At 37.7% G+C, this 21855-nt stretch overlaps 1 protein-coding gene across 1 annotated transcript in view; it reads right to left on the reverse strand.

The window, feature by feature from the left end:
• Positions 1-20875, reverse strand: part of adcy2a (adenylate cyclase 2a) — a 207921-nt gene extending 187046 nt beyond the window's left edge. The window contains exon 1 of the mRNA XM_081387821.1: positions 20445-20875. Coding sequence (XP_081243947.1) covers positions 20445-20831 — 387 coding nt within the window. The 5' untranslated portion in view covers positions 20832-20875. The remainder of the gene's footprint in view (positions 1-20444) is intronic.
• Between the last annotated feature and the right edge of the window lie 980 nt (positions 20876-21855).

The raw sequence follows: 21855 nt of genomic DNA on the forward strand, positions 1-21855 counted from the left end.
ACCTTCCTCTCTATGCGTTTCCTCCGGTCTCGATGCTCCCTCAGGTCATCGAACGGATCAGGAACACCAAAAGCGCGGTTCTCTTGGTGGCTCCTCTCTGGCGGACCCAGATTTGGTTCCCAGAGTTGATGCAACTGTCTGTAACAGACCCGTGGCCAATTCCACTGAGGTGCGACCTCCTGGCTCAGGCCAACAGGACAATCTGGCATCCCCGTCCCGACTTGTGGGCCCTACATGTATGGCCACTCAACGGGTACCCCAGGATCTCCCAGAGGGTGTCCTGAACACTATTATGGAGGCTAGAGCTCCGTCTACTAGACGCCTCTATCACCTTAAATGGTCAGCGTTCTCCAGCTGGTGTTTAGCTCGGAACCTCGACCCACACACTTGTGAAGTGCCAAAAGTGCTTTCTTTTCTGCAAGAGATGTTGGATGCGGGTCGCTCCCCCTCCACTCTCAAAGTGTACGTGGCAGCCATTGCTGCTTTTCACGTATTGGAAGCCGGAGCCTCCTTAGGTAAAAACGACCTTATAGTTCGTTTCCTTAAGGGCGCCAGAAGGCTTAACCCGCCTCGGCCACCGTCTGTACCGGCCTGGGACCTTTCTCTGGTCCTGCGGGCTCTTAGGGGACCTCCCTTTGAACCACTTCAGTCAGCTGATCTCAAGCCCCTCTCTCTGAAAACAGCCCTGCTTCTAGCACTGGCGTCAGTTAAAAGAGAAGGGGACTTGCAGGCGCTCTCTACTAGCGCTTCCTGTCTGGAGTTTGGCCCTAATGACTCCAAGGTCACTCTTAGGCCAAGACATGGATATGTGCCTAAGGTGCTCTCAACTCCGTTCAGAGCCCAGGTTATTTCTCTGTCAGCTCTTCCCTCCTCTGAAGAGGACAGTGATTCTCTCACGCTTTGCCCCGTCAGAGCTTTGAGAATTTATCTGGAGCGTTCGGCCTCTTTCAGACAGTCTGAACAGCTCTTCGTTTGTTTCGGGGGCCGAACCAAGGGCCTTCCTGTGACTAAGCTCACGCTGTCCAGATGGATAGTTGACGCCATTGCTCTGGCTTACACCTCACTGGGCCTCTCTTGTCCCATAGGTGTTAGAGCTCACTCCACGAGAGGAGTCGCCTCTTCGTGGGCTTGGTCGAGTGGTGTTCCTATTGAGGACATTTGTGCGGCGGCCGGCTGGTCCGTTCCGTCCACATTTGTGAGGTTCTATAACCTAGATGTTCCTGCCCTGCAGGCACGAGTTCTTTCTGTCTAGACCCTGGCTCTGTGGACCCAGACTAGTTTTGGAATTGGACACACAAGCTGTCTTTATGAATTATGATTAAGCTAATCTGGCCCTTGGCCCAGATCTTAATTATTGGATAATCTCTGGGCCCGATGTTCGGTCTCGTTTATCCTGGCTATTCTGTAACTTCCCGGAACTTCTGGTGAGTCAGAGCGGCCAAAAGATTAATAGCACGGCGTTTTAAATAGCGTTCCCACAGCGTTTGCAACGCAGTACGAGAGAACGTTCTCGTAAGGGAACGTACTTGGTTACTTACGTAACCTCGGTTCCCTTAGAGATAAGGGAACGAGTACTGCGTTGCCTTGCCGTGCTATTTCTCTTATGTCAGGTGTTTTTCGCTTCAGTCGATTATACCTGTCAAATGGCGGATTATTATCTATATTTATATGCTTTGATCACGTGCAGTTTCGCGCGCTTGACACTGGCAGTGTGCCAAGCGACCTGATTGGTTTGCGCGCCTCTGCTGATCCGCCATTGGTTCGTGCAGTTGCCCACAGCACAGCCTATCAGCTCGCATGCGTTTTAAAATAAAGGCTTCAATATTCTCGAGAAAAGGAGTTTTCCCACAGCGTTTGCAACGTAGTACTCGTTCCCTTATCTCTAAGGGAACCGAGGTTACGTAAGTAACCAAGTACGATATTAGATACCACCCCAATGCCCAACATTGTTTATGCAGAACATTTTCCAAACACACTAGAAAGGGATTAGAGAAGTGTGCAGTGTTTTGTATATGAGATAAATACTTTCTTTTTGTCAAATGTAACACTAGTGTACCAGTGCTTTGTGGCTGTTGCATAACCTTTTTTTTTTTTTTTTTTTTTTTTAGCATTGAAAATTTTGTCTTGTACAACCCATTTTGCATGCATGTAAATATAGGTCACGATTTTCACTATTAAATCATTGTGCAACAAAACTATGGACACAATAGTGGGGATGAATGAGATTAAAGCTAACCAGAGGAAAGAGAGGGGAAAAAATCACATCTTAAATGGTTCTGCTAGACATAAATGAGGTTGCATTAGCATCAAACTGAGACTTTTGCTTGAGTCTCCTGCTTCTCACACTTGTCTCCTGAGACACTTACAAACTAACACTCTCACAATGGTCTCCTTTAAAGTTTTAGAAGAGACCTCAACAACATCACACACTGTGCTCAGATTTTTCTCCTAAACTAAATACTTCAGGGTTCTCATATCTCCTCCTAAGTTTCAGAACAGATCTGAGCAACATTGCACACTATACTCATATTTTTCGCCTTAAAGACACTAAATTTGTCATATTTGTCTTCTCTAAAGTTTCAGAAGAGACCTCAACACACTGTGCTCAGTGTGCTCATAACTTTACTTAGGGAATTCCACTCACCTTAAGTGGTGGAAAAGTTGTTTCAGTTCCACACATGTCTATTTGAGAAAGTAACTCTATAAACATAACATGCAGCAAATTTATATAGAAAATCTTCATTTTGAGGTCATTTTCACTTGTACTACTGAAAAAGCTGTTTTTTTATTTTTTTTTATTTTTTTGGCACACTTGATGACACACATTATGATTGTAATGAATAGTAACTGGACCAATTTTGGAGTCTCTAAGACCAACTCTATAGCGCCACCACCAGTTCAAAAATTCACCATTGAAATGGTTATAACTTTTGAACCCTTTGATCTAGAAAAAACTTAGTTCACCTGATTCCTCTCATCATGGTGATCACAATCAATATATTCCATTAAGATTCCGCCCATTACAGTAGTGGCCATTTTGAAAAGTACAGTATTCAGTTTTTTTGCTACTCCTCAATTTAGTTAAATTCTTACAAAAAGTAGCGCATATTATCTTCCGACTGAGCCGCACAGAAATGACTGCACACATTTTTTTTTCATTCATCTTTATTCAATAGTGTATGGTTTGAACAGTTTGTCAGAAAATCAGTGAGGTTGCAGCGGAACATTGAGCAGAACACGCCGCGAACACGGTGCGTATGGAAGGCATTTTCTGCCAAATTTAAATAAATAAATTAAATGATTAAAATGAAAATTAAAACCAGATTAACGATTTCATTACAGAAAACTTTATGCAAAATATGTGACAAAATTGAGAATGAAATTAAATTATTTCATTTTCACGGTGACAGTGCATCATCCCTGAAAAATAAAATGCAATTGGTGATTTCACATTTCATTTTCACTACAGTCTCGAGGCAAGACTGCCAATATTAAAATGAAAAGCCAAACGTGAAAAAGAAACTACAAATACAGTTTTTACAAAGATCTTTATTAATGCTCACGCAATAATAGTGACACAATTCAAATTCAAATGTAAATGTTCGTTTTCATTTTAATTCCTATTTTATTTCACAGTTTTCATTTTTTATTTTCATTTTCAAAGCCAACCTGCATGCAAATTCTATGTTAATGAGTGGGTGTGGCTTGTAACGGCGCTAGAGGCACGGCTTCTGTAAAGCGAAGTCGCCGACGTCCCTGTTGCATGAGTTGAATGTGTGAAACGAAATTATTTAAATGTGATTATAGAGACGACGAGATATGGCGAGATCTGTTAGTGAGCTTTTGCGGGAAGCTGCCGCAGCATTAGGACGTGGAAACAACAAGCCGGACCAGCATGCGTCAAACCCTCGGTCCACTGCAGTTCCTCGACCTGAGTCGCGGGCATCTTCAGTTGCCAGAGAAAGTTGAGAAACTGTTCAAAGTATCCGGTAGTAAGGCCATGTTAGTTATGATGTTAGATTAGATCATAATCGATGGTTCATTCATGTATTAGGCTGTTTTGGAAATTCAACTATCTGGGTGTACAAAAGTCTTAGTAACACAATTTCTACAACAATTATAGCCAGACATTACAGTTTTTTTCAATTGTTTACACACAATTTTGAAAACAGAGTTCTTTTTTTCAAAACAGAATCACAATTATCCAAACACCACACTCAATTTGCATAATTCCTAGACTGTTTGTAAAATGACACACTTCAGTCAAAACATACACACTTCAGTCAAAACATATACACATATTTGTGAAAATGCTATTAGTTTTCATTTAACCAACACAGTCCTCAATGATCAGACACTATTGCAGCCAGTTACACACAGCTGTGATAAATATAAAACACATTTGTAAAAAAAACTAATTTTAGGAAATAGCATGTGCTAGATTTTTGGCCAGACATTGTTATTGAAGGGATAATTTAGATGACAAAAAAAAAATAGTGACATACCCACAACATTCTTCATGATTAGTTTGAGATATAGGGAGAATGTACACAAATAGGCCTACTATAAACTTACAAAGCATTGCACAACACTGATGCTGCAGACTGAATATTTCAAGTATTTATTTAAATACTTACAGTATTTCTTACCATAATCAGTTACAGCAATCAACCAACAATGAAATTAATGAAACAAATAAAATCTGTAGACAAATAAAAATTACTGCATGAAGTACATACACTTTGACTCTGAAGAAAAACTACCGTAAAAGAAACAAGAATACTGTAACTATTCATCATCTCTCCGTCTGGCTGGATCAGGCCATAAGATTTCATCCACATCACATGCTATGTCTTCAATGGCATAAGTCCTTCCCTACCTCTTCCTCTACCTAGGCCTCTTCCTCTACCTCCTTCTCCTCTTCCTCTACCTAGGCCTCTTCCTCTATCTCCTTCTTCTCCTCTTCCTCTACCTAGGCCTCTTCCTCTATCTCCTTCTTCTCCTCTTCCTCTACCTAGGCCTCTTCCTCTACCTCCTTCTCCTCTTCTTCTACCTAGGCCTCTTCCTCTACCTAGGCCTCTTCCTCTATCTCCTTCTTCTCCTCTTCCTCTACCTAGGCCTCTTCCTCTACCTCCTTCTCCTCTTCCTCTACCTAGGCCTCTTCCTCTACCTCCTTCTCCTCTTCCTCTACCTAGGCATCTTCCTCTATCTCCTTCTCTTCCTCTACCTAGGCCTCTTCCTCTATCTCCTTCTTCTCCTCCTCCTCCTCTATCTCCTTCTTCTCCTCTTCCTCTACCTGGGCCTCTTCCTCTACCTCCTTCTCCTCTTCCTCTACCTAGGCCTCTTCCTCTACCTAGGCCTCTTCCTCCATCTCCTTCTCCTCTTCCTCTACCTAGGCCTCTTCCTCTACCTCCTTCTCCTCTTCCTCTACCTAGGCCTCTTCCTCTACCTCCTTCTCCTCTTCCTCTACCTAGGCCTCTTCCTCTATCTCCTTCTCTTCCTCTACCTAGGCCTCTTCCTCTATCTCCTTCTTCTCCTCTTCCTCTATCTCCTTCTCCTCTTCCTCTACCTGGGCCTCTTCCTCTATCTCCTTCTTCTCCTCTTCCTCTACCTCCTTCATCTCCTTTTTGAGCTCCCCCTCTCATTCTCACTCTTCTTTTTCTTCTAGCTCCTTCCATCTTTGTTGAAGACAGGTGAACTCACCTGCTGCCTTTTATAGCACACCTGAGTGCTGCGTTTTCAAATTAGCACATGTGTGCTTCCACACCTGGTGGTTGTGTTTATCCAATTCGTTCATTAGTGTTGTCATTGGCAATCCGGGGCTTTGTAATGACAAGGAAGTAACCTCACAATCCTTAACTGTGTCTAAGGTGTGAAAATGTGTGTAGAGTTTTACAAATCACTGTGTGTAATGTTTTGCAAAAAGGGTGAAGCAGACATTGTGTGTAATGTTGTGCAAATCTGTGGAGGTGTTTTGCTCCTTGGAGTAGAATTTTGCAAATTGTGTGGAAATTTTTATTTTAGTGTGTAAACAATCGTAAAAAACTGTAATACCCGCTAGCTTTAGGGGAGAGTGGGGTGATTTGTGCCAGGGGGGAAGTAGTTCCACCCTTGTTTCTGGAAAACCGTAGAAGAAATTGGTCATATGACCACATCATTTTGAAAAGCAATCACTTTTACTCGTCCTCCAAAGAAGGGAGACACATGGCATGAGAGTTAAGCATATTTTAGTGCAAAAAAATGTTTTTTCCCTTTCAAAGTAAAATTTCTATGATTAAGGTTTTTTGATTGTAGTGTCTGAAAAATTATAGACAAGTTTGAAAACATTTCACACATGTTTTAGTGCTTTAGTAGGCTACACAATGAGTCTATACAGTTAGCATGATGTTAGCTCTTAACTGCTGGTTCATGCTAGTTTTTCAAACTTGTGGGTCTGGGGTGATTTGTGCCAAAGGGCCTGGGTTAAGTTGTGCCAGATCCAGACCACCTAGACCTACATACTCACAGGGGATAATCTTGAGAAGTGAGGAGATGGGCATGCCTCATCAGTGTTTGACTTAGGCCTGCCTGCTATTTGTTTAATTTAGCTAACACTGATTTCAGTTTTGAGTTTGCACTATGTTATTAAAGAGAAGTTTTATTCCGTTTTTAAGTGGCCTGTCACAATAGGATGTTTAGAAATTAGCCTAGTCACTTTATTCTTATATGTTACATAATTGACAGACAGCGCTATGTCAACAGGCATCGATTGCCAAAGCCTTTTTGCCTGAAATGATTCACAAATATCATATATTGTGTTGCTATGGTGCTCTAAATGGTTGCTAGAGCGTAGCTTGATAGCTTCACAATGATCCTGAGAGACTGATTGGTCATCTGAGTAAAATGAGCCCGCCCCCTTGTCTCTATGACACTGTGATCCAGAGTTATGTTCAACACAAAATCCCTATGCAATTGACCATAGTAGGAAAAACGCATGCTATGGTATTCCAGGGTGACAATATCTAAATAAACCTTAAATGAGTCATTTTGTATTGAATTTATCTTGCTTTCATATAGCATTATGTTTCATAACATTAAAATGTTCTGTTTTACTTCAGAAATCACTGGCACAATTTACCCCCAATGTATTCCCCCAAAGGCACAACTTCCCCCGCACCAGGGGCAAGTTGTGCCATGAGACCACTTTTTTCCCAAGAGCTATATTTCTGAAACAATTTATTTCAGATCCAAAGTTATTGTTCTCAGGGATGCACCACATCCTGAAATATATGTACATCCTTAAGTTGAAGGCATTACTGCCATGGCCTCACTTTAAAGTCACTTTGAGTAAAAACTGGCACAACTCACCCCACTCTCCCCTAACCGAGGACATCGGCCAACAATGTTTCATATTCGCGTCATGCCTAACAACACCCTTCAGCCGTGACTTATTCAGATACAGCACTAGCCTGTATCTGTCCGCTGTTTACATGTCTTTTGGTTATTTTACGTTTGTGTACAAAAAGAATCACAATGCTGATTTACATTTTCAGTAACAACTTCTGGATGAGATCGAGAAAGCGAGTGTACCTGCATTTACAGTAGGCTAGATATATATTATAGCATTTTCCTTCATGTCAGTCCTATATTCATAATAAAAAATCCGTTTGAATGTCCGGTGTGATATTTTGTAGGCTACTTTTAACAGTTAAGGGGTTGTCCGTGCATGTTAGTTGCGTCTTTCTTCTCCGTGATCACAAGTTTGAGTCATTTCAAAAGTCTTCTCTACTGACTGACTCACTCATTAAGACGTCTTTGTCTCCATCTAATGGAGAAATAATGTAACTTCTCCTGTTGCTACTTCTCCTGGACTATTTTTTTTTCCAGCGGAAGGAATTGGCTTTTAGTGATTTTACTTCATGAAAGTTGCATAGATACATATTTTTCGGGTTTAATATTTGTATTGCGTGGTAACCGTTTTATACATGCAATAAGGTAGCCTACTCTAGGCTAGTGCTGTATCTGAATAAGTCACGGCTGAAGGGCGTTGTTAGGCACGACGCGAATATGAAATATTTGCCGAGGTCCTCGCTTAAAGCTAGCGATCAAGACTTGACTTGACTAACAGTTTCTCTGGCAACTGAAGATGCCCGCGACTCAGGTCGAGGAACTGCAGTGGACTGAGGGTTTGACGCATGCTGGTCCGGCTTGTTGTTTCCACGTCCTAATGCTGCGGCAGCTTCCCGCAAAAGCTCACTAACAGATTTCGCCATATCTTGTCGTCTCGATTACAATATAATCACATTTAAATAATTTCGTTTCACACATTCAACTCATGCAACAGGGACGTCGGCGACTTCGCTTTACAGAAGCCGTGCCTCTAGCGCCGTTACAAGCCACACCCACTCATTAACATAGAATTTGCATGCAGGTTGGCTTTTAAAATGAAAACGAAAATGAAAACTGTGAAATTAAAGAGGAATTAAAATGAAAACGAAAATTTACATTTGAATTTGAATTGTGTCACTATTATTGCGTGAGCATTAATAAAGATCTTTGTAAAAACTGTATTTGTAGTTTCTTTTTCACGTTTGGCTTTTCATTTTAATATTGGCAGTCTTGCCTCGAGACTGTAGTGAAAATGAAATGTGAAATCACCAATTGCATTTTATTTTTCAGGGATGATGCACTGTCACCGTGAAAATGAAATCATTTAATTTCATTCTCAATTTTGTCACATATTTTGCGTACAGTTTTCTGTAATGAAATCGTTAATCTGGTTTTAATTTTCATTTTAATCATTTAATTTATTTATTTAAATTTGGCAGAAAATGCCTTCCATAGGTGCGGAGAGCACAGCGCACACATACAGGGGAACACGCTGCGATCACGGAGAGGAGATTGCAGCGCACACACACAGCGGAACACGCTGCAAAGTTGTGCATCTTCGGAAGTGGAGTGGCTCGCAAAGTCACAAAACATGCTGAGCCGGGGTCAAACCTGATCGCTGAACGGGGAGGGGAGGGCCGGGGATAGTTGCTGCTGCTTCAGGGCTTGGCCCCTGTATCGCTGCTTGCAGCTATATTTATTATTAATATTATTATTATTATTATTATTAGCATGGATTTCACTAAAAATTGTTTGATTTGAGCTTAACATGAGAAAAGAAAAACAATGGAGTATAAAAAAAACAATGAGCTAAATAGTAATAATATTATTATTTGTTTAATTCAAGATAATTTCTTTGGGGAAAAAAGTCTTAATATATTACACAGAACAATCCTTCCATCCACCATAGATAATTTCTCAAATTATTTATCTGATCTGTCTCAGCTGCTGCCTGAACCCAAACAAACAGATGAACTAGAGAAACTAACTAGCACTATGAGCACCATTCTCTCTAGAACAATAGAACAAAATTCTCTAATAGAAAATAACCAAAATAATCCAAGGTTTTTATTTAACACCGTGGCTAGACTAACAAGTAAACAGACGTCACCTGAACAAAATATCCCGTTACAGTTTAGTAGTAATGATTTCATGAACTTCTTCACTGAGAAAATAGAAAGCATCAGAACCACAATTGTAATGTAATTGTAACCTTATAATTCAGCCTCAATTTTCACCCCGCAAGAACAATTACAGTGCTTTACAACTATACAACAAAAAAGAGTTAAATAAACTTATCACTTCATCTAAAACAACAACATGTTTATTAGATCCTATACCAACTAAACTACTGAAAGAAGTGTTACCTGTGGAAGAGCCGCTCCTCAATATTATTAACTCATCTTTAACTTTAGGTCATGTTCCAAGAACATTTAAATTGGCAGTTATAAAACCACTCATTAACCCTCTGATGGTCCTCGGTCATTTCTGACCGAATAATTTTCTGTTTTGAAATTTTAAAAATCACAGCTTCATCGGAAGGCTATGAAACTTGGTGACTTTTCTGGGATTAGGTATGTGAATACAAAAAAAAATTGAGGTCATGATCCGAGCATGCTAAGTGGTCGTAAAAAAAATAGTCACACTCGTGGTCTTCGGTCAAAAATGACCGACCCATAGGAAATGAATGGGAAATTTACAAAAACACAAAAATTCTCTGAATTTTTGTCTGTACAATCTACAAATCGGACACGATTCTAAAAAAAAGTACACCGCAGTAAAGGGGTGACACTCTACAACATCAAGAGTGCAAAAAATTCACACCCACCCACACACACACACATACAAACACACGTTTATACACATACACACCAATAAATTCAGATTACAAAAATCTGTTTTGAATTTTTAAAAATCACAGCTTCATCAGAATGTTACGAAACTTGGTGACTTTTCTGGCATTAGGTATGTGAACACACAAAAAAATTGAGTTCATGATCCGAGCATGCTAAGTGGTCGTAAAAAAATTAGTTATGATTTTGGTCTTCGGTCAAAATTACCCCCATAGGAAATGAATGGGAAATTGACAAAAACACAAAAATTCTCTAAAAATCAGCCACGATGCAGAAAAAAAATGCTCAGCAATGAAGGGGTGAAGCTCTAAAACATCAAGAGTGAAAAACATAACATAATTAATAATTATAATTAATATATGTATATATAATTAATATAATAATTATTAAAATTATTAAAATAATAATTAATAAAATGTTATAAACCTTGGCAAAAAGTATTATTTGAGAATTTCTAAAAAAATACATTCAATCCACATCTTAAAAGTAAGTAATTTGGTCCAAAAACAACTAGAATTCACAAACATCTCCATTTAGAGCTATACAGGCATCTAGTGGTAAACCCATGCAATAACATGTTTTATTTAATTTTATGATTAATAAATTGATGAATTTTTTTTTATTTTATTTTTTTTCTGAAAGCCTAGTCTCTATTTTACCCGAAAATACTGCATAGAATTTAAAAAAAAAAAAAAAAAAAAAAAAAAAAAAAACATTATTTTCAATGGCAAAAAATGGACAATAAATATTGCATAAATATTAATAAGTTCAATCAAATTGTCTCAAAATTCTAAATTAAAAAGAATAAATATTATAGAACAAAAATAAATTGCATTGGTTTTTACTGGGATGGAGGAAGTTTCATTTTTAGGTGTCCGGTCATTTATGACCGGGAAGGCCCCCAGTGTGACTGCTAAACGAAGACCATCAGAGGGTTAAGAAATCACAATTAGATCATAATAACCTAGCAAATTATAGACCCATTTCAAATCTTCCATTTATGTCTAAAATATTAGAAAAAGTGGTGTCCGCTCAACTGGGCTCTTTCTTGCAAGAAAATGACATCTATGAAAAGTTTCAGTCAGGATTCAGGCCGCACCATAGCACTGAAACTGCGCTCGTTAAAATCGCAAATGATTTACTTTTAGCTTCTGACCAAGGCTGTATCTCAATACTAGTTTTACTTGATCTTAGTGCTGCGTTCGATACTATAGATCACACAATACTCTTAGATCGACTACAAAATTATACTGGTGTTCAAGGACAAGCATTAAGCTGGTTCAGATCATACTTATCTGACCGCTACCATTTTGTCTATTTAAATGGAGAAAAATCGATCATAACTTCAGTAAACTATGGAGTGCAGGGATCTGTGTTAGGCCCTCTATTATTCTCAATATATATGATGCCACTTGGAAATATTATAAGGAAACATGGAATTAGTTTCCATTGTTATGCTGATGACACTCAAATATATATTTCATCACGGCCGGATGAAAACGCTAAATTATCCAAATTGACAGAGTGTATTAAAGATATAATTAAAGACGCGTAATTTTCTTTTATTAAATCCAGACAAGACAGAGGTACTACTTATCGGTTCAAAAAATCGCCCACAAAACCTCTCACAATACAACTTTATCATAGTAGGATGTCCTGTTACTTTATCCTCTACAGTAAAAGACCTGGGTGTTATATTAAATTGCAACCTGTCTTTTGAAAATCATATTTCATATGTTACAAGAACAGCCTTTTTCCACCTTAGAAACATTGCTAAGCTGCGTAACATGCTATCAGTTTCTGATGCAGAAAAGTTAGTTCATGCATTCATGACCTCGAGACTAGATTACTGTAATGCTTTATTAGCTGGTTGTCCTGCATCCTCAATAAACAAGCTACAGTTAGTCCAAAATGCAGCTGCTAGAGTTCTTACTAGATCAAGAAAATATGATTATATAACACCGATTTTATCATCACTACATTGGTTACCTATAAAGTTCTGTATTAATTACAAGGTATTGCTACTGACTTATAAAGCCCTAAACTGCTTAGCTCCAGTCTATTTAACGGATCTTCTATCGCCCTATAATCCATCGTGCTCTTTAAGATCACTAAATTCGAGGCTTTTGGTCATACCTAGGATATCCAGATCCACCAAAGGAGGGAGAGCATTTTCACATTTAGCTCCATAACTCTGGAATAGCCTTCCTGATACTGTTCGCTGTTCAGACTCACTCTCCCAGTTTAAAACTAGATTAAAGACGTCAGCCAGGCATTCATATAATATTCTTAATCTTACAGTTCAAACTACAATCCGGCCTCTAGTTCATAAACGCTAGAGGAGAACTGGCCCCCGACTGAGCCTGGGTTCTCCCAAGGTTTTTTTTTTTCTCCATTAGGTCACCTGATGGAGTTTCAGCTCACCATTAGGTCACCTGATGGATTTTTTTTCGGTTCCTTGCCACTGTTGCCTTTGGCTTGCTCAGTTGGGGATATTTTGGGGATATTTTGGGAATATTTAATTTAATTTTATCAATCAATAAATTTCACTAGAAACAAACCTTGTTGTATTATTTTAATTTAATAGTCAAGTCAAGTCAAGTCATCTTCATTTACATAGCGCTTTTAACAATGTAGATTTTTTCAAAGCAGCTTTACAGAGATAAACGTATAATTTATGGTAACAGAGATTGTTTTGGCTTTATTGCGGTTCTTTAGTAAAGTTATTTAAAGTTAATAGTGTGAAGCTGCTTTGATACAATCTGTATTGTGAAAAGCGCTATACAAATATACTTGACTTGACTTGATACAGTTGCTTTTATTATTATTATTTGCAGTAATCTTAATTAAAGGGATATTTCACCGCTGGAAAGATGAATGTGTATTTAAATTGGGTCATTTATGTAGTAGAAATGTGAAATTAATTTAGAAGTTGGTGCCTTCTAGACTAAGAAAAGCCAGAAAATGTATTTTTGGCTCATGTGAATGAAAGACAATACCTCCCAGAATGCACTTGCTTCACTGCCCTACGAGGCCACTCCCAAGCCATGCCTTCCAGTTACAGAGGGCAGTATCGGAGGAAATTATACAACAAGGCAATTAGTTGACTCAAAACTAAAAAGATGCCATTTTATCATAGGATCCCATCCCCTATGGGCAGGTTGAAAACATGTGGAACTAGCTCCTACTACTGGCTGTAGTCTCTAGCCTCTGGCCAAAAAAGTCTCCGATGACGCAAAATGATGATTGTTGCGTCATCTGAGTTTTTTTTTTCGTCTCAGAGTGACATGAGGGAGGGAAGCACGGTCATTCGAAAATACTACCAGGTTTCTACTGATACAAAGCTTAATGCTAATCGAACGATATTGTTGGAATCACTTTCAGAACGATTTGTTTCCAGATAAGCGATAAAAACACTGACAGCCAATCAGAATTCATCCTGCTTTAAAGAGCTTGAGCATTCAAAGCGGCAGACAACATAACTGCATGCAGTGCAGTAATAAACAACAATACCATGTATTGGTGTGGACGCTAGCATAGTTATCGTTATAGTGTGAACATGTCTTTCAGAATTCAAAACTTCCTTGTTACTCCAAAAACTTTTATTGAAACCAATCTGCCAAAACTACAAATTTTCTACTTCTGGATTTTTAATGCATAATAGAGAAGAATACATCAGCATAAGAATGCCTGCACAGACACAGATAAAAGCCTTATCATTGCCTCTTTAGCCCGGCCCACTCATACTTTACATGGACAGAATAACTACAACAGGATCACTGGACTAAAAATAACATTACCTTCAAAAGGATCCTAATGTTAGTAAATTGGTTGTTTATTTTCAACAATGTGAAAGTCTCAGTAGAGCATTATTTGTTTGATAGGTTCATTTCACTGTGTGTTGGTGGATTCTTTGGTAAACCATTTGCAATAAAATGCAAGCTTTGCAAACAGATTTTTACCGAAAGATATGGATCACTGATTTGTTTTATATATAAGGACGTATGTACACCCTTACGAAAAAGAAGTTTATTCAAGTGTTCTATTAGTATACTTCTTTTAAACTAAAAATAAGAAAGTATACTTTCAGTCTACTTTTTATATACTTCTCAGAAATATACTTTATGTTCTTCTCAGAAATATACTTCAAATTGCACTTAAGTATACTTGACTTATACTGACAGAAAAGTCTAAGTATATTTAGCCTATACTTGTTGATCAAGATATACTTAAAAGTATAATTAAGTATTCTAAGTATTTTTGGCTTGTACTTGTGTTTACTATTTTTAATGAGGAGCTTATTAAATACTTTTTTAAAAACATAATATTACACACCGTCTTATAAACTAACATGTTCAGCTTTATATAGTAACAAAGTTTCGGGTGGAATAGCTTATAGAGTAAATAAAATGAGCATGGAAAATAAGTTTATTCAAGTGTTAGTATACTTCTTTTAAACTAAAAAGAAGAAAGCATACTTTTAGTCTACATTTTATATACTTCTCAAAAATATACTTAAATACACTTAAGTGTACTTGACTTATACTGAGAGAAAAGTCCAAGTATATTTAGCCTATACTTGTACTCAATCTTTTGATCAAGATATACTTAAAATTTTAATTATTCAAAGTATACTTGGCTTGTAGTTGTGTTAACTCTTTTGATCGAGTAGCCTATTAAATATACTTTTTTTACATCGTTTTTCATATACAGTCTTATGAAACTTTGTTTGAAAATATTGATTAAAGTGTTGCTATAAAACAGATATGTAAAACATAAAACAGAATCTCTGGATCAAAACACAGGAGAAGAAGAAGCTGAAACATGTGATAGAAGATTGCTCACTCAAATGTAAAATAATGTGACATCAAACATTAGACAGCTTGCAAATCAAAACTGCTTAATGTTTCCAAATGAAATGAAGTGTAGGCCTAACCCATGAAGAGAAAACGACTGTGAAGCTTTGGGGGTGTTGGACTCGATCTACTCCACCTGTGTTTTGATCATCGTTCTTGATCTGATCAAGGCGTAGTCTTTGACAAAAATGTGATTTTTCTCAACTATTTTCTCAACATTTTAACAAAATGTTCCCTTTCTTTATGAAACTTACTGACATTTAAGTGTTGATAAAAAAGGATGAAGCTAATAAAATGTTTTTAAAATTAAAGTAGAATTAAAGGTATTTTTCAAGTATAAAAAATAACATTTGAACATAGTAGTGTACTGCAGGCCTACTGCAACTGCAAAAATTGTATATAAATAGTAAACTGTAAGTATAATGTTAAGTTCACTTAAAGAAAACTTATAGAATAAAACTACTTAACTAGTAGTTTACTGAGAGTACATTAAAAGTGAACTTGTAGAATAAAACTACTAAACTAGTAGTTTACTGAGAGTACACTAAAAGAGTAAAAATAATATATAAATGGTAGCCTGGTTAACACCAGACCCTTCTCAGTTGAAACTGAGTGTAGGGTCTGGAGAAGCTACCGTAGCTCAAATTCCTCTGGGCGCAATTGGATAGTCTTAAAAACAATCAGAACGATGAAGCACTGTAAACCCAGATTTTGTTTCTAATTAAACTTACGAGTAATCATTACTTATTCTTTTATGTTTAGTAAAAACCTGCTATCATTACTAAACAACATTAGTTGTTTGTACTATTTAGCTGAAAGATTCATTGCACTAATCATGTTAAGCTGAGATAATGTTAAGCTTTCTGTAAGGGAGGGGCGTGGCCTATTTAAACAGGTGACAGTGCGCAGAGTGTGCCATTGCAAGTTTGAACCGAAGACGAACATTACCAGCTTAACTTATTACTAAACAGACTGACTTTATTTCTATCAGACGTCTACAAAATATCTTGTTGAGAATCAACAGAGGTTTAGATGTTGATTATTTATCGTTTCATTTGTAGTCACCATGATGGTAAAAGGTGTTGGCTTTAGTTGGGCTCTAGCCTTTGATATTTAAACATTATATTTTCTCTGGCTGCTATAACTGTGAGTTTAAAAGGCACAATAGTTATAGCAAAAAGCTAGGAGTAATGTGATCTATAAATCTCTTGCAGCGTTGCTGCGCTGTCGGCATTATGTTAATCCTTCCTCAAACATTTATGATTGGTATGCCGGAAGTATATATACATGGTAAACTATAAGTATGATGTTAAGTTCACTTAAAGAATACTTCTAGTTTAGTAGTTTTATACTACAAGTTTTCTTTTAATGTACTCTTAGTAAACTACTAGTTTAGTAGTTTTATACTACAAGTTTTCTTTAAGTGAACTTAACATTATACTTATAGTTTACCATTTATATATTATTTTTACTCTTTTAGTGTACTCTAAGTAAACTTGTTATATAAAACTAATAAACTAATAGTTTACTGAGAGTACACTAAAAGAGTAAAAATAATATATAAATGGTAAACTATAAGTATAATGTTAAGTTCACTTAAAGAAAACTTGTAGTATAAAACTACTAACCTAGTAGTTTACTGAGAGTACATTAAAAGAAAACTAGTTGTGCACTTAAAGTTTACTGCTGTTACACTTATAGTACACTTAAACATATACTTTTATATACTTCAAGTGGGCCAATTTAGTCCCAAGCGGTATTAAAATAGTACACTTACAAGTTTACTACTAGTACATATTGACATTAGTATACTTACTACATAAAGTAACTTAAAAATATACTTGAACATTACTCAAGTATACTTCATAAAATTAACTTGAAGTATACTTTTTTTTCGTAAGGGCAGTCAGGTATTTTGTCACAAAATTGTTTATTGCTTTTTATGCAGTAAATCAAGCCAGTTCCTCTTAGTAGCATGAAGCTGTAGCTGTTATTTAAAATGTAAAGTCTATCAGTGACTTGAGTTCTGCACTGAAGTTTGTTTTAGATAGTTATCCATATAGCACAGACCTTATGGACTACACAGAATTAGGTTTGTGTCTGTGTCTGTCTAAAAACATCCTCTCAAAGTATTTAACAGAACTACAGCTAAAAGCATTTATTTGGGTCGGTAAGTTGACAGCCCATGACCACTACAGTGACTGTTCTGTCTTTTAGCAGTGTAAGTGTTCATTAGTTGAGTTTACATACACATCAACACATGTGAACATTCTATGTGCAATGGAGGTTTTTTTTTTGTTTTGTTTTTTTATGGTAAAAGCTTTTTAAAAAAACGTTTTAATATGAACACTCACCAAAGTACGCATGAAGGCTAATGTAAAGTATGAATGAATGCTACATGTTTTTTGTGTAACTTTGGGATTTATGGTATGTATGGTTATGTTTGGCCTAGCAATAAAAAATGTTACATTTTTAGATATAGAAATTAAAAGTGTTAGATTGTTAATGCAACTCCATTGACATTTCCATTAAGATAAGTACTTAGATTACTGATGGTTGCTAGACCACATTTTACATACAATACATATGATAACTAGTGAGATCACCTGCTTAGACTGGCTGGTTAGAACAAAAACACAAGATATTGCTCCCTTTTTTAGAAAGCTTTAATTAATTTAATTGCTGCTTTAGTATTTTTTTTTATTTGCTTTGTAAACTTCTTTTGCATGGGCACTATTACTGACCTTGTTTTCTGATACACAGTTTTTAAATAAGAAAAAGTGAAATTGAATTAATGATAAAAATAAAAAAAATTCAGTTCCCTTCGTATGGAAATCAGTAATTATTGTTTTAATTACTTTTCCTACTGTATTTAAAATAAAAATACATTGCACATACTACATCTGTACATAACACACACTATTGATAAACAAATCCATTTTTAATTAGACTAAACAATTGTTTACATTTTTTAGGGATTATTCAGTATTGAATGCAATATGCATTATTTATAATATTAAAAATGAATATTACATCTGTCTTCTTAAATAATTTTTTTTACTAGCTTGTTGCAATGTTGCATTCTGGGATTCTGGGATACATCTGACGCTGTCTTGCTGTTTGACTAAAACAAGGTGGCAGCATAATTAAGTTGCCTACCATTTGGAACAAATGTTGTGTGTAGATGAAGCTGCCAGACAATGCTTTCTCCAGAAGCTCAGGTTTTGGAACAGCACTATTGACTATAGCGCACCAAACTGTGACTCAACATTTTCAAAATGAGACAGCAATACACATGAAACTCCAAACAGGGACATCTAAATGGATTCAAGCTCTAATCAGTAGCCTCTTAAGAGTTTCAGTGTTTAAAGAGCCCAGGATGTCTGTGAAAAGCCTTTTCACCCCATAGCAGTATAATTAAAGCCACAAAGTAAAACAGCAAGAAACAGCCTGATTATCAGCAGCATTTTCTGCAATCATTTTCTCACTTAGGAGCAACACTAAACCTCTGCTGGCACCACTATATTGACACTCTAAAATTATCTTTGTTAAAAGTCATGGTGTCAGGCTATAGTGACATGGTGTAATTTTGATGGTGTCTCATCTGGCTTTTTCACAGCGACAACATTTGCTTCTCTTTTCTATAATCCCCACTGTTGCAGCATTGAAGTACTCATAGCCAGAACACACAAAACCACTAATAGCATGGGAAAACTGCCTAAGACTCATGCATAATTGATGCAGACCAGCTTTCAGAAGTGCATAAGCAATGGAAACCCTGATAAAAATTGGAGGTATTGGGCACTATCCTATCTATTTTATCATAGAGGACACAGAACAGGCCTGCAATAGCCAAAACCCACAAGCACGATCTTCTACTAAATGCCACAAAGCATGCACGGGGAACATTAGCCCCGCGGCCACTTATCGGATGTGTGAGGCAGAGTGAAAACAGGTCATGGGGGGAGCGAAACGTCAGGGTTTCAGAGTACGATTATAAAAAAGGCTTTTTTACACAATCAATGTGATGTGTGCAACCATGGGAGTCGCGGAGAGCATTGCGGCAACCCAAGGCGGGCTCAAAAGCCACTATGATGTGATATTTAGGTCAGGCAGTCAGAAGACAAGAGAGAAAGTAGCGCACGCATTGAGAGTGTGTATCTACACAGGGGTTGATGTCATACTGTGAAATGTTGCTTACTTATTCATTCCCTGGTCTCCGTAATGCATTAGGGCTGTTTAATCGGGCGAAACGTATATTTCACTGTAGATTCCAGATATTTTGAAACATGACTGGCCTTAAAATTGAGGGAAAAGCAAACAGAACTTTTGGACAGCAACTCATGTATCCTGTCCACATGAATTCTGTTTTTAGGCCAGACAGTCAAACTGTGATGGAAATACCTCAAAACTTCTGGGAAAACCTGTGTAAACTGTCTCAGCACGTGAGCCAGCAATATATGTACAAAACTCTAATTCAGACACCCTGACAACACTAAAGCTGCTAGTTCTCCTCGGTCCCATGATCCCTTTCTGCTTCATCTGCAAGTGGCACATTTGGAATCTTCTGAAATGTCAAACAATTTAAATGAATCATTATTGATATTATGATAGTATTAGCACAAATCTCAAACATCTACCTGCTAAATAAAAACCTAATTTAACCCAAATAATCTGGCACTGTGCTCTATGCATAAACATGCATAGTTTATTAGATTTCTGGATATGGTTTCCATGTAATACAAATTACACAGCTAATGGTTACCAAATCATTGATTGCATTATAGAGAATATTATTAGGTTTGAATTCACAGGGATTTCAATTTTGCTCCAGCTGAGCTAGTCAAAAATGCAAACAGCTTTACTGTTGACAGGTTAATAGTTTCTACTTAATCTGTTCTGCTTAATTACCAATGACCCATGACTTTCCAAATGTGTTCCCTTTCCTTCCAAACATTGATTACTCCCTGCTGCTTCTTTATGACTTATACATGAATCACAGAAATTATGCTTTGAAAAGAGATTACATACTGCTTAAGGTAAACAGAGACATATGGTTCCTGCAGTCCGTACAAACAGAGCTGATTGGATGGAACTTCCTCTAAAGTGTGATGTTTTTGGGCATTGGAAATATATTTTCCTATACACATGGCACAAATATTTCCAGGTGTGGGCTTGTAGAAGTATTGTTAACTGTTTTAAAAACCCTTAAAGAAATAAGCAAAATATAAATTATATACCCTATTCTGTGTCACTTGCTCAGTACAGTAGCAACAGGACTATCTCCCTCAACCAACCTAAAAACACTGTTTCCCATCCTTTTCTGTCTTTTCCCCAGTCACCTTCCCCCCAGTCTCCAAACACTCACCAGCCCAGAGGCGAAGAAGACAGCCAACAGAGCCAGGCAGGCACCCATCACAATGAGGAGCAGAAAAACAAAAAGTGGGTGCTGCTGGCTCATGAGATAGTACGAGTCATACAGCCAGTCTGGGGACCTTTGTCTCCGGCCACGCACACCTCCTCCTCCTGTTACATCTCCTCCTGTCCGGGAGCCCCTCTCCAGCAAGTAGGTCCGCTTACGCATGGCCTCCCTCCACATGGAGCTGGCGTGGTGTTCCTCTCTTTCGGACAGTGGCTGGGGTTTGTGAGGGTCGCGCTCCTCCTCACACAGGTCCTTCAGATGGAGCACTGAAGCTCGGGCTGTGGTGCGCGACCGGTACACCGGCAGGATGGCTTCCATTGTGGAGCGCAGCATCGCTCAGGCAACATGTTGAACTGCAGACTGGCAGAGTGAGAGTGAAAGGAGGCAGTGAGTGTGTGCGAGTATTTATGTGCGAGGAAGAAAAAGAGAGAGAGAAAATAGGGAGAGGGAGGGTCTGGATTGAGGCAAGGAGAGAAGTAGAACGCAAATGTGAATGAGAAAGACAGAGAGAGAAAGGCCAGACAGGGATGGAGGGGTGGAAAGATTTTCCTATCAAGATGATGTGCTATGTTTTATTGTTCACCCCCTTATTTTCATAATTTACTTATCCTCAAGTTGTTTCAGCCCTGCATTATTTTTTTCTTCTTCTGTGGAAGACAAAATTAGTTCTAAGGAAGAATTTCAAAGCATCTGTTTTACATACAAGGAAATGCATAGTAATTTCTCTAAAAAGAACAATACAAGTATTATAAAAATAGTCTTGACTTCCCTTTTGCTGGAGCTTTCAAATCTAATTTTTGACACGCAAAAGGTGTATATGATGTCACAACTGGCGCAATGTGTCTAAATATACCACAAATGAGATTTTAGTTGGAGGTCTGCATTCCCATGGGACACAATTAGATTTCTTGTGGTGCAGGATTAAATTAGAGTTGAATAAAGATGGAAACGTGCAGGACTTCTATGATTTGTAGGCACGAACGAGTGGCCTTTAAAATTTGTACATATTTGTTTACAACACAGAGAGTATAGCATCATAAAGCATGCAGCCATGTACACAGCAGCACATGCGTCAAATAAGCCAGCCCTAAGAGCAGGCTAAGCAGGTGGTTTGTTAGTACAATGACAGATCAAAGAGTGGACACGTTGTAGTCAGACTTCGGATCTAAATTTAGCGGGAGTGGCCAGGAAAAAAAATCAATGTAAGCAGAGGGCAGGTGTACAAGGACTAATGCCCAGCAGGAACGGGCAGAGCTGGATTAAAAAAAAAAAAAAATACGTTGAATATGAACGTTTGGGAGAGTAATGCTTCCAGACTTCCGGAGGCAGATTTGCAAGTTAGAGGAGGTAGGAGGGT

This window comes from Scardinius erythrophthalmus (assembly GCF_964197995.2).
Source record: "Scardinius erythrophthalmus genome assembly, chromosome: 16".
Classification (NCBI taxonomy): Eukaryota; Metazoa; Chordata; class Actinopteri; order Cypriniformes; family Leuciscidae; genus Scardinius; species Scardinius erythrophthalmus.